This window comes from Hyperolius riggenbachi, chromosome 2 (genome assembly GCF_040937935.1).
Source record: "Hyperolius riggenbachi isolate aHypRig1 chromosome 2, aHypRig1.pri, whole genome shotgun sequence".
NCBI lineage: Eukaryota > Metazoa > Chordata > Amphibia > Anura > Hyperoliidae > Hyperolius > Hyperolius riggenbachi.
This window is the reverse complement of record NC_090647.1, coordinates 404,074,340-404,087,308: the sequence shown is the minus strand read 5'-3', so window position 1 is coordinate 404,087,308 and position 12,969 is coordinate 404,074,340. Positions and strand designations below refer to the sequence as shown.

At 41.9% G+C, this 12,969-nt stretch overlaps 1 protein-coding gene across 6 annotated transcripts in view; it reads left to right on the top strand.

Moving 5' to 3' along the window:
- CCDC181 (coiled-coil domain containing 181) overlaps positions 1-12,969 on the top strand; it is a 162,657-nt gene that overhangs the window by 103,335 nt on the left and 46,353 nt on the right. For all 6 annotated transcript variants that reach the window (XR_011026388.1, XM_068269818.1, XM_068269813.1 and 3 more), the window contains one exon: positions 10,859-11,004. Coding sequence is in view for 5 of the 6 variants with exons in the window: in XM_068269818.1 (XP_068125919.1) it covers positions 10,859-11,004 (146 nt within the window). In the remaining variant the exon portion in view is untranslated. The remainder of the gene's footprint in view (positions 1-10,858; positions 11,005-12,969) is intronic.

Genomic DNA, 12,969 nt, shown 5'->3' with positions numbered 1-12,969 from the left:
TGGGCCAGTCCATCTTTTTAAAGCTGGCCACTAACGGTCCAATTTCTAGCGAAAAATCGTTAGAGCGATCAGAAATTCTGATCGGATTGGTTGTAAATAATCTCCACTGGTGGACACAATCGATTATGAACGAGTGAAAAAAATGTCGCCCGAATGAATTTTCGTCGAACGAAAATTTGGATTTTCTTGGTGGTCGTGATAGATAGGAAGCAAAGATTGGTTAGTTGATGGTGTAGTGAACGATTTTTCGTCCGATCAGAATTTCTGATCGCTCGAACGATTTTTCGCTAGAAATTGGACCGTTAGTGGCCAGCTTAAGGGGGATTCTCAGGGCTTTCTTTGTTTTCAACAGCATTTCCTGAACAACAGTTTAACTGCCAAAATAGCAAGATACCAGCCGGCCTCCCTAATCACTTGCACACTATTATGTCAGTTACATTTTGCAACTGTTGTTCAGGAAATGCTGTTGAAAACAAAGAAAGCCCTGAGAATCCCAGTTAAAAAGAAGGACTGGTCCAAAACCTGTCATCTGTCACATTTTTTAACTGCCTACTTTTTTCGCGAAAGAACTGCTTTAATCAGTTGCTCTCAGTTATACCTACTGACTGATAGGTCACAGAGCATCGGGACAACTAAAACTATGAATTTTTGAAAAGCAAAGTTTAATCAACTCAGGCAGGCACTAAGTTTGGTGAACTGGGATAATGTACTACAAGGGAAGGACATTGAAGGGAAATGGCAAGCTTTTAAAATTATTCTCAATCAATATTGTAGTAAATATATCCTATATGGAAACAAAACGTCTAGGAATGAAAAATAAAAAAAAGCCCTCTATGAATGAGTAGAAAGGTTAGAGATAAAATGAAGCGGAAAATGAAGGCCTATAAGGTCCTAAAACAGGAGGGGACCGAGGCCACATTAAGCAATTATATAAAGTGCAATAAAAGTTGTAAAAAAAGAAATTAGGCTGGCAAAGATTGAAGCTGAAAATCAAATCGCTAGAGATATCAAATCTAACCCAAAGATGTTTATCAACTCTAAAAAAAGAAAGGTTGGCTGTATTGGACTCCTAAAGGATGAGGGTGGGAACTCAATGGTGGATGACCAAGGTAAGGTGGAGTTATTAAATGCTTTCTTTGCTTCTGTCTTCACAAGTGAAACATCGCTGTTGCAAATAACAGATGCAGAAGAGTCACAATCTTCCAATTGTAATATTAAATACTTAACGCAGGAAGAAGTGAAGGCAAGACTAAATAAATTAAAAATAGACAAGGGACCTGACCCAGATGGCATACATCCTCGGGTCCTAAGGGAATCAAGTTCAGTTATCGATAAACCCCTTTATCTTATCTTTTGTGACTCTCTTTCAACTGGCTGAGTTCCAATAGATTGGCTTACAGCCCTTGTTTTCCCATTATTTAAGAAGGGCAAAAAATCAGATCCAGGAAATTATAGACCTGTAAGCTTAATGCAAGTTGTGTGCAAACTATTTGAGGAGTTACTAAAGAGATAATATACAAGACTTCATAGTAGAAAATAATCTAATTTCTCAGCGTCATCATAGGTTTACTAAAGACAGGTCCTGTTTGACTAACATGCTCAGCTTTTATGAGGTAGTGAATGCTAATGTGGATATTGGGAATGCTGTAGATGTGATATACTTGGACTTTGCAAAGGCCTTCGACATTGTTCCCCACAAAAGTCTGATGCAAAAGGTGAGGACTGGGGAAGAGTCTGTGTGCATGGATAGGGAACTAGCTAATGGACAGAAAACAAAGAGTTGTGGTCAATGGATCTTGTTCAAAATGGGTGACTGTTAACAGTGGGGTCATACAGGGGTCAGTATGGGTCTAGTGCTCTTCAATTTATTTAGTAATGATCTAGTAGATGCAGTAGAAAGCAATGTTGCTATTTTTTCAGATGATACAAAATTGTGCAGAATCAACAACTCTCAGGAAGATAGTGACATATTACAACAGGATCTTGATATGATGGCTATATGGGCACATAAATGGCAGATGAAATTCAATGTTGAAAAATGTAAAGTCATGTATTTTGGTTTACCAATGATCTAGAACCATACAAAATAAACGGCATACACATTGGGACATCAAACTTGAAGAAGGACTTAGCTCTCATCGACAACAGGTTAAATAATCACATTCAATGCAAAGCCACTGCAGCTAAAGCTAATAAAATTTTGGGATGCATTAAAAGAGAAATAAAAACTCAAGATGCTAGCATAATATTGCCCCTGTTTAACCCTCTAGTAAGGCCACATCTGGAATATGGAATTCAGTTCTGGGCACCACATTCCAGGAAAGATATTGCAGTTTTAGAGCAGGTGCAGAGACAAGCAACAAAATTGATATGGATGAGGGATGGAAGGGCTCACTTACCAAGAAAGGTTAGATAAACTGGGTTAATTTAGTCTGGAGAAAATACGCCTTAGAGGGGATCTAATTAACATGTATAAATACATCAGAGGGCAATATAGAAACTTGTCGGATGAGTTTGACCTTTTACAAAGGACTAGAGGACATGATCTGCGCATGGAGGAAAAACATTTTAGCCATATATTTAGGAAAGGGTTCTTTACAGTAAGCGTGATTAAGATGTGGAATGCATTGCCGCAGGAAGCAGTTATGACAAATTCTATATCTGCATTTAAAGGGGGCTTAGATGGTTTCCTTGCGTTGAAAGACATCCATGGCTATAATTACTAGGTAATGCCCAGTGGTATTGATCCAGGGATTTTATCTGATTGCTATCTGGAGTCGGGAAGGAATTGTTTTCCCTTTTGGGGCTAATTGGATCAGGCCTAGTACAGGGTTTTTCTCCTTCCCATGGATCAACAGGGATATGTGAGGGTGCAGGATCTAACTATGTAACACTATCAGAGTATAAGGGGGTAAAAGAAACCTGAAATGCCCTCTTACAAAAACAAATTATATTAAATATTATTTTGCCTTTAAAAAAAAAAAAAAAAAAAAAAGGTATTTGCAGCAATTCAGCTTGGTGGGCAAGTATGGTTTCCCAAGGGTCAAAAAGAGATTTGCATTTTTGGGAATGATGCTTGCTTGATTGTGGGAAAATAAACCTTATGCTTTGAAAAGGAAAACATTTATTTAGCATTGCTTTTTTAGTAAGAGGGCTTTTCGTTCTCTTTTAGCTGCTTATACTCTCCTAGTGGTTCTGGGTCTATATGAGCTATCTGGGTATTCTGGGCTTGGTGTGCTGATGCTTAGCTCCAGTAAGCTACCGCCAAGACCACTCCTGACACCCTGGAAATAATACAACACAGAGGTGTCTGCAGGCTTCCGGCGATGAGTATAGTGCGGGGAGTTCCTATGGCAAAGAGGGTCACCAAACCTCCGCTCCAGTCAAATCCATGCACATCCCATAAGGAACTCAACCCTCAGCGGATTCTTATCCAACGATATCCATTTATTTATATCATATGGTGGCTATTACAGCATAACATGACCAGCACAACGTTTCGGGCGAAGTGCCCTTTTTCAAGTGCTTGGTTTCCATCACAGGAATTCACAGCTATATAGAAACACCAAATGCTACCACACCCAACATTGGGGGTGGGTCCAGAATATCATTATACAATTAACCCAATGAACAGCTAATTCTACAGGAAACACTTGAGACTAAAATCTTCGTTCAAGACTCCTGGTGACTGCATCCCCAGCTTGTCTATCCACCAGGCTTTCACATGATCCTGGCCTTCCTGCCTACCTCTAATACCTGCCAGCGAAGTTTACTGACACTATGTCCATATTCGACAAAATGTCTGGCAAGTGGAGGGTCCTTTCTTTTATTGTCCTTTTCGGCACCTGTGACCTTTTTGGGTTTTTTAATATTGCTTTGTTTTTTTATTAAGTCTCGTTTTAATGTCCCTCGTGGTCTGTCCCACATAGGCCAGACCACAAGGGTGGTCTGACCTCTGTGAATTCCTGTGATGGAAACCAAGCACTTGAAAAAGGGAACTTCACCCGAAATGTTGTACTGGTCATGTTATGCTGTAATAGCCGCCATATGATATAAATAAATGGATATCGTTGGATAAGAATCCGCTGAGGGTTGAGTTCCTTTTGGGATGTGCATGGACCCTGGAAATAATACACATCTGTGATAAACAGCGGAAAAGCCGCCGCATGTTCTGGCAGCAAGGCGGCTGATTCCGCGTCTGATGCGGCGGTTTGTCCGCGTCAGCAGGCGTCTGGTTTATCTGGAGCTGGTGGTGCCCATGGGCAGAGTGGCGTGGGGGCCGCCCCATGTTCTGACGGCAAAGCGGCGGATTCCGCGTTCATTGCGGCGGGTTCTCCGCAACAACATGCGTCTGGGGTAGCTGGACCTAGTAGTGCACACAGATGAAGAGCTACGCGCGCGCGCGCCGCTAGACTGGCTCTTTATACCAATAGGAGGAAGATCAGCTGATCGGGACGGTCAGCTGATTCCTGCTCGGCTATTGATTGGTTGATGGGAGCTGGGCGGCGCTGTGGGGTGCTTTACTATATATATATATCTCTTGCTGTTCAGTTGCTGGTTGTCTGGCGTTGCAAATGCTTATTTGTTAGCACTCAGACCTTAGTCAGATCTTCCAGTGTGGTGGCACCAGGAGGACCTGGGAATCCACACTTAGTCAGTTACTGGATATCATCTGTGTTATTCTCTAGCATAGTTCCAGGGTGTTGAGATCACGGCCCTCACACCCCAGACTAGGAATACTGTATATCATCTGTGTTGTTCTCTAGCATAGTTCCAGGGTGTTGAGATCACGGCCCTCACACCCCAGACTAGGAATACTGTATATCATCTGTGTTATTCTCTAGCATAGTTTCAGGGTGTTGAGATCACGGCCCTCACACCCCAGACTAGGAATACTGTATACCATCTGTGTTATTCTCTAGCATAGTTCCAGGGTGTTGAGATCACGGACCTCACACCTCAGACTAGGCCTTGTTCTGATATCTGTTATGACCTGTAGCTTTCCTGACTATTCTTCTGATCTCTGATTTGGTACTTTGCATATCTGATACTCTGTTGCCGACCCGGCCTGTCTGACCTTCTGGCTGTCACCCTCTGCAGGGTGTCCAGCCTTTCCGCAGGGGTCCCCTGCTCTTCAGAGGGGACACTGCTCCTTATCAGTCAGGGACTCCCTCTCCAGGTGTCCTTGACTGCAGTAGAGTCTTCTCTACTTATTGGACCACCTGCTACCCCGGTGGTCCAAAGGTTACTGTTGCACCAAAACACTTACACACTCAGGTGTCTAGAGGTTAGACATATTTGATTATTGGCGATTCTGCAGATCCCCAATAATCAGGTATATCTGTATTCTTGGGGATACTGCAGATCGCCAAGAATCAGATTCTCTCTCTGGTTGCTGACACCTATCGTTACAACATCATCTGGAATCATATAATCTATAAATGCCTTGTTTTCATGTTGTGTTTGTTTTTTTTAATATGATACAGTATGCACTATAGAACATTAGTGCATGTTCTATAGTGAATACTGTATCAATAAAAAAAAAACACAACATGAAAACAAGGCATTTATAGATTAGTATGCAGTACATTGCAAGGAGAGTTGCCCTTTTCATTCCCAAAGGTTTTTATATGCAACATTTATATTTGCATCTGCTGATAGTAGATACTTCCCCACCCTGGGATTTGTAACTTTGTAGTATGTGAACACAGGACCTGGCAAAGGTCCCTTCCCCACTTCCATGCTGTGTGCAACACTGTCATTAGGTATGGCACTGCATTGCTATGTGATTCTCCCTGAAGTGTATGTGATCCCATTGGTTGCAATCCCATTCATTTTAATGGATGGAATCACGCTGTATTAGCACAAAAATGTATGCAACCATGCGTTGCGATTTTGCGCTGAATCGCAACGCATGGATGGAAACATCAGACAGTGCAATCTATGCATTTCTGGAGTTTTTCTTAATGACATACACTGTGCATTGCTTAAAAAAAAGCAATCAGCAATGCACAAGTGGGGAAGGGTCCTAAATTAAACTAAATTAACGTATGGAGTACCGTAAGCTTGTACCTCTACAATAACTTCTGTCTGATGCAAAATTAACTGCCCACAGGCCTGCTTTAAAGACCCATTTCATATGATTGCTCATTTCCTCACTAACCGATTTGTAAGCATCTTTCTTCCCCCCAAAAACTCAAAAACCATGCTTTTGCATGTACATTTTAATAATAATAGGGTAATGTCCATTGCCCCCAGCCATTATTACTGGTAAATTTGTTGTGCGCATTCTACTGTTGCTTCATGTATCAGGCTGATATACAAACCTGAGGTAAAATTGCAGCGAACAGACAGAGCACGGCAATATTCATCTTACTACCCCCGCCCCAGTACTGCGAGTTATGCTATTAGCTCGACCCGTGGTACTCGAATTAAGCAACCGTTGCTATGGTAATGCACATTACTAATGAGCATTACCGTTAGACGGCGGTCTCATGTCTATGGAGTACACACTTGGCTGGGATCACTTTCCTTGATGGTATCACAGATCTATGTTGTGTACTTAAGAGCTGAATTAACTGTATATAGATTTCTTATGCCTCTGAGGAAGCGGCTTGTTTTTTCACGTCAGGCTGTTTTTTCTGCTATCATTTGGAGACTCTGCATATGAAGCCTCAATTCACTAAGCCTCGGGCCTCAATTCATAAAGCATTACTGCATTTGGTAATTCTGAAAACAGCTGATTTTAACTTTGCAAATTTCAATTCACTAAACCTATTTCCACACAGAACATTAAAATTACCGCCTAGTGACGTAAATTTCCAAATTATGTTGTAATTGCCTGAAGGAATGTCAACAAATTGCAATTCACAAAGATTTACGCATTTGGTAAATTGGGCAAAAGTGTTCGATATTCTTCTCCAGCTCTGACTAACCGATAACTCACTCTCTCCATGATCTCCCCATGCGGTAACATTAGCAGATAGCCAAGAAGGAGAGCCGGGCAGCCAAAAGGGAGAGCCACACAGCCCTGCTTCTCATCCTAATTTGATCCGACATGGTGGAAGACGGGTCTTCACTCCCACAGAGCAGGGGAAGGTGACATTTTATGAGGCTTTTCTGGGTGCATATTATTTCGCTCACCGCTCACTTTGACGCGGTGAGAGCCGAATGACGGCTCTCAACGTTGCCGCTAAACTCCGAGGCTGCGTTAAAAACTATTCCTCCTCTGAGTTGTCACAACTCGGAGGGAGATGTAATTCGGGGTCTGGCAGCCACCACAGCCCAGAATTACCGCTACGCACCCCACGTAGCATAGCATTGCTGCTATGGGGTGCCCAGTTTTGACGCGCGGCTCTCACAGCCGAGCGCCGACACTGGGCGCCCCATAGCAGCAATGCAGAGCCGCGCGCCGAAATAAGCTTATCCGGGCTTTTCTGCATTAGATGTGAAAATCTGTATTCTGGCATACAGAAGAGGTCCCCCTAGTGGCTGCAGCAAATAAAAAAGGGATGACGGGGATGCACTGGACAGAAAACCCTGAACTTCTACCTCATGTGGAAAATCTTTAGTGAGTGTAAAATACTGAATGCTGTGTTTTACCGACCAAAATGATTTTAACGACCTGCCTATAATGAATTGAGGCCATTTGTGTATAAAGTGAAGTATATGCAAAAATAAAGTGATACCTATTTCAAACAATAATTATTGTGTGGGATCCAATAACCCTCAGTGTGTGGACTTTTTGGCTTAATTCAGTATTACTGAAGGGGTGGAGCATATTAGCATTTTAAGTTTCTGTGATACCAAAAACAAAGGTTACCTGAAGCTAGAGAGAGAGAGTGTGTGTGTGTATGTGGGGGGGAAGGGGGGGGGGGCTTGGACACAAATGTACCTTAGCATTTTTATGGAGGGAAGGGCCAATCACAATCTTGCAAAAAGATAATAAAGAAAATGGATATACAACTCATACAGTGTGGGAAGGTTAAACTCCCATAGCCTATTTTCCATGGAATGATTTTCACTATTTGCTGCAAGTAGTGCAGTTATGCAGTCTGGTATCAGGCATTATAAGGCTTGATTCACACTAGTCCTTGGCACAATCTACACGTTATAATGAGTGTAAACTGCAATGGAAACTAGACATAGACTTTAATTCAAAGCCTCCATGCAACAAGTTAGAATAACACAATCAGTAACAACTCAGTACTGTGAACAGACCCATAGAATTGTATAGGCAGTGAGTTGACATGCATAATTATTCTGCAACCCAACTGATACACTGTGGACAAGCCCTTAAACCACAAAGAAAATCGGGGGTTTGTAAAAGAGGAAGGGTCATATGCTACTGTCTCCTGTATGCTATCACAATGGGGATACTTCCCTAGCAGCTTTATACTGTATTTTTGAAAAGCTGAAATGAAGAAGTGAGGTTCCTCACAATGTCCCATAAAAATGGCAAGACTTTATTAAATCCGGTAAAACCAATAATGAGTTGCTAACATGTTTCAGATGCACAATGGTCCTTAGTCATGGCATAGTATTTTTTGAAAAGCTGGTTACAGGTATTAGAACCAATATTTTCAGTAAAAAGATATTTGGGCTTTATATACAGTATTTTGGTATATGCACTGTTTACAATATTTAGCAGATAGGGAAGCGGATGTGCTAATAACTTTGAAAACAATTCATGCACGTAACAACATTTGGGCCCAGGCACAATTTTGTGTTGCTGCGCAATGCAGGTGGCCATACATTTTACAGAAACACACTTGCATTGTTCTATGTTATAATGCTGACTCCATACAATTACAATACATGCACTAGTGCTTCGGCGGAATGCACTGCAGTGCTGTGTAGAAATGTTCCCGTCAAACAGTTCAGTGTAGATGTCTCTGAGTTAGGCACACTAATACATGTTGCTGAATGTGTAACTTTGCACAGGCCCTAAACACTGAGTTGTCTAGTGTACGATCAAAAAAGGGGTGTGTACAATATAACCCTATGGGACCATTCTCACTACAGCATTTGCAATTTGTATAAATCGCAAACATGCTACATGCAGCATTTCGGTCGCAATCGTTTTGTGATTCTCAATCCCCGTAACGGGAATATGAAAACGCAATTGCTGAAGATTCATGTCACAAAATCTCAATCACTAGGTGATTATGCTCTGCAATCTTAATTTGAAACACCCCAACAGTGTGTACCAAGCCTATGCATGAGAAACTTTTTGCAGTAGCAGAAAAGCTCTCTTGAACTAATGTTTATGACGTATTAGATAGTTATGCATGCTAAGCTAATTTATGTTCAAAATTAATTCTTAGAGAGGAACTTTACCCTAAACAAACATACTGTCATTAAGTTACATTAGTTATGTTAATTAAAATATTTAAATAATTAAAATTAAAATATATTGGTAATATAATCTCTTACCCACCCTGTTTTAAAAGAACAGGCAGATGTTTGTGATTTCATGGGGACAGCCATCTTTTTAGCTGAAAGGAGGTGACAGGGCGCATGAGACACAGTTCCAACTGTCCTGTGTCCTGATCACCCCTCTGAGCTGCGCGCACTAGGCAACGAGAAGAAGGACATCAGAAATCCCATCATGCTTTGCACAGCATCAGGGGGAAAATGCCCAAGAAGATTTCTTTGATGGGGCGGAGCTTAGCTTCTGTGCAGCTAAAAATGAGGCCTGGGTAAGAGAAACAAAGGCCTCGATTCATCATTCTCTTTGAGATAACTTTTTCCAGTTTGTTAAATTACCGAATTCGAAGTTTAGCGATTTCTAGTTGTATTCATCAAGGTTTTTCCGCATTCGGTGTGAATTCGGTAACCATTCGGTAACTTGTCGATATTTCCATTTTACAGCGGTAATTTAACACAAGGCCATAAGATTCCCATGGAATTGTGGGTAAAAGGCAGTCCTTTGAACACTACACACTAGCAACATTCTGAATAGGGCTTAACACCTGGACCAGGATTCTGGAAGTGGCTTGGGACAATCCCACAATTTGATAGGAGCCTTTTCTAAAAAAATGTAGTGCAGCTAGCAAATTAGTTAACCCTGGCACTGCCTGTGTTCTCTTACAAGATGATTCAAGAGAAATGCAGACATCCTGTTATAGCAAATAAATCTATTCTCTTGCAAATTGATATGGTTCTACCTTACTCTTGCCCTTCTGCGCCTTTGCATCACTCTCAGCTGATACCTAACCACTTCAAATGGCTCCATCTTCTCTGTCAGCAATGATCTGACAGGAATAACGACAGAGCAGTGAAGCAGATAACTGATCCTAAATGTAACGCTAAACCACGCCCACTTTCATTTTCATGAATTGCTCTTTCTTCCCTTTTAACGCATCACTAACGAATTATTACCGAATGCTCACTAACAGCTGTAGATAAATTTGATGAATCTTGAAATCAACTTAACGAATTCGGTATTTTACCAAACTGTCGTTAACCAATTCGATAAGTCTTGATGAATCGAGGCCAAAGTTCTTATGCTGTGAAACTGTTAAAGAAACACCAAACCTTTTCAATGCTGCTGAGTAGATTTTTAGTCTGGAGGTTCACTTTACTTACCGTATGTGTTTTAATGCAAATAACAAAAAGCCTACAAATTGAAACAGGAATTCAAAACAATAAAGAAGTTTAGCAAATTAACTCCAATATAATAGAAACAATAGATGCTTCATGCTTGTTATTCAGGTGATATAATGTATGGGCACCGGGTGGAGGTCCAGTGGGAAAACTTTTGCATATTCAACTTGGGTCACCAAAGGACCTGTAAATAAATATTGCTTAGTCAGAGTGGCTAACCGCTTACTTCATTTTTGTGTCTTGCTTTAAGGATAAAGATTCTCAAGACGCGTATGCTCTTTGGTTGAGGAGGAAGCACAGAGACCATGTGAAAGAAAAAAAACTGGAGGAACTGAAGAATCTAGAAACAGCTTCTTTCCTGGAAGAAAGAAAAAACAGAGAAGGAGCCTTTGCTCAGTAAGTACAAGCTTATACACCTATGTGGACAGAGATTGAAAAAGAGATGATTTAAAAACAAGTGCACAGGAAAAAAGAGCAGAAATCGTGCAGTTTTACAGAGCTATAACTCTGCATCCATGTTTTCTTTGACAGCTGAAACCTGATTGATTTTCCTGAGCAACTGCATGCCGTTTTCACTAGTCTTGATATATCTGCCTGATGTGCTTTGTCAAAGGAAGTGTGCCTATTAACATTAATAATTATTATTATTATGGAGATAGTTATTCATGTATGCATTTATTTATTTATTTATTGTATTTATAATTTCTGTATCATTTTATATTCAATATCTTTAGAGGAATTCATGATGTAATGTACCAACTCAGGTGGCTGGATGGTGTAATGGTTAAGGGCTCTGCCTCTGACGCAGGAGACCAGGGTTCAAATCTTGGCTCTGCCTGTTCAGTAAGCCAGCACCTATTCAGTAGGAGACCTTCGGCAAGTTTCCCTAACACTGCTACTGCCTATAGAGCGCGCCCTAGTGGCTGCTGCTCTGGCGCTTTGAGTCCGCTAGGAGAAAAGCGCGATATAAATGTTATTTGTCTTGTCTTGTCTTGTCACATGTAAGCATGATGGTAATGTTAATGGTCTGCTGCTACAACAATACAGTTGTGGCAGTAGACCAGATTGTCCAAGGACAACCCATGCAGCTGCGGACTAATAGAAAGATAACCATGCTTAAAATGTCCCTAGTGGGACACTATCTTTAGGACTGTAAAGCCGGGTCTACACGCTGCGATGTTACTTATCAATAACAGGTCGGATCTTGCCACCGCCGATTCCCTGCTCGTTCCCCACGAGGGGACAATGGCAGGGAATCGAGCGGAAGATAAGCGGCACCGGGTGGGGACGAGGGCGGATTGAATCCGACACACACGCGCGGCGAGCGGGGACGCGCGGGTATGCGCGGGGATGCGGAAGAGGCGATCCGGCGGCTAATCGAGCCGCCGGATCGCTGCTTGTAGGTGAGGCTTTAGGCACAGTAGTGATAGGTATTTAGAGCCACTGCTGCATTGTAAGGTGAGTTGAAAAAGGACATTCGTCCATCAAGTTCATCCAGAAAGTATGGTACTAGTATAATACTGATACTAGCCTGCATATCCCAGTTGATGCAGAGAAAGGCGAAAAACCCCTAACAAGGCTTGGATTAGCCCTAAAAATGAAAAAAATCCTTCCCGACTCCATATGGCAATTACAGTAGATAAAATCCCTAGATCAACACTGCCGGGAATTACCTACTAATTATAGCTATACATGTCCTTCAATGCAATAAAAGAATCCAAGCCACCTTTTAATGCATATATAAAATTAGCCATAGCTACTTCCTGTGGTAATATATTCAACATTTCAGCCACTCTTACTGTACAGAACCCCTTCCCGAATAGGTGGCCAAAAATGTTTTTCCACCATACACTGGTCGTGTCCCCTTGTCCTTTGCACTAGGGACAAACAGATCGTCTACCAAGCTTTTATATTGTCCTCTGATGTATTTATATATGCTAATTCAGTGGCATACCTACCACAGGGCTGCAGGTGCTCACAGCCCCAAGTGTAGCCATGGCTAGGGGTGCCACTGTGGCGTTCAGCCACTGTGGTCTTCCACCTGGGACCTTTTCTCATAAATTGGGCAACATTCGGGAAAATAGCAGCAGGCAGTGCAGGGGACTGTACTACTTCCTGCACTAAATGTAGAACCCCTACCCTTCCTGTCCCATGGGCAATGTGTTTCCCTGGTCTCTACACACAGCCTGCAGTGAGTGAATGTGCAGAGCAGCAGGGTGAGTAGAGATAATGATTGCTGTGCTGCAGCTGGGACATTAGCAGGGAGAGGTGGCAGGATGTGTACAGTGTTTCAGAAGTTGCCTGTCATTAGTAGCCAAGTGCACTGGTTGCTGTAATACCAGAATGCCCTGAACTATTGAT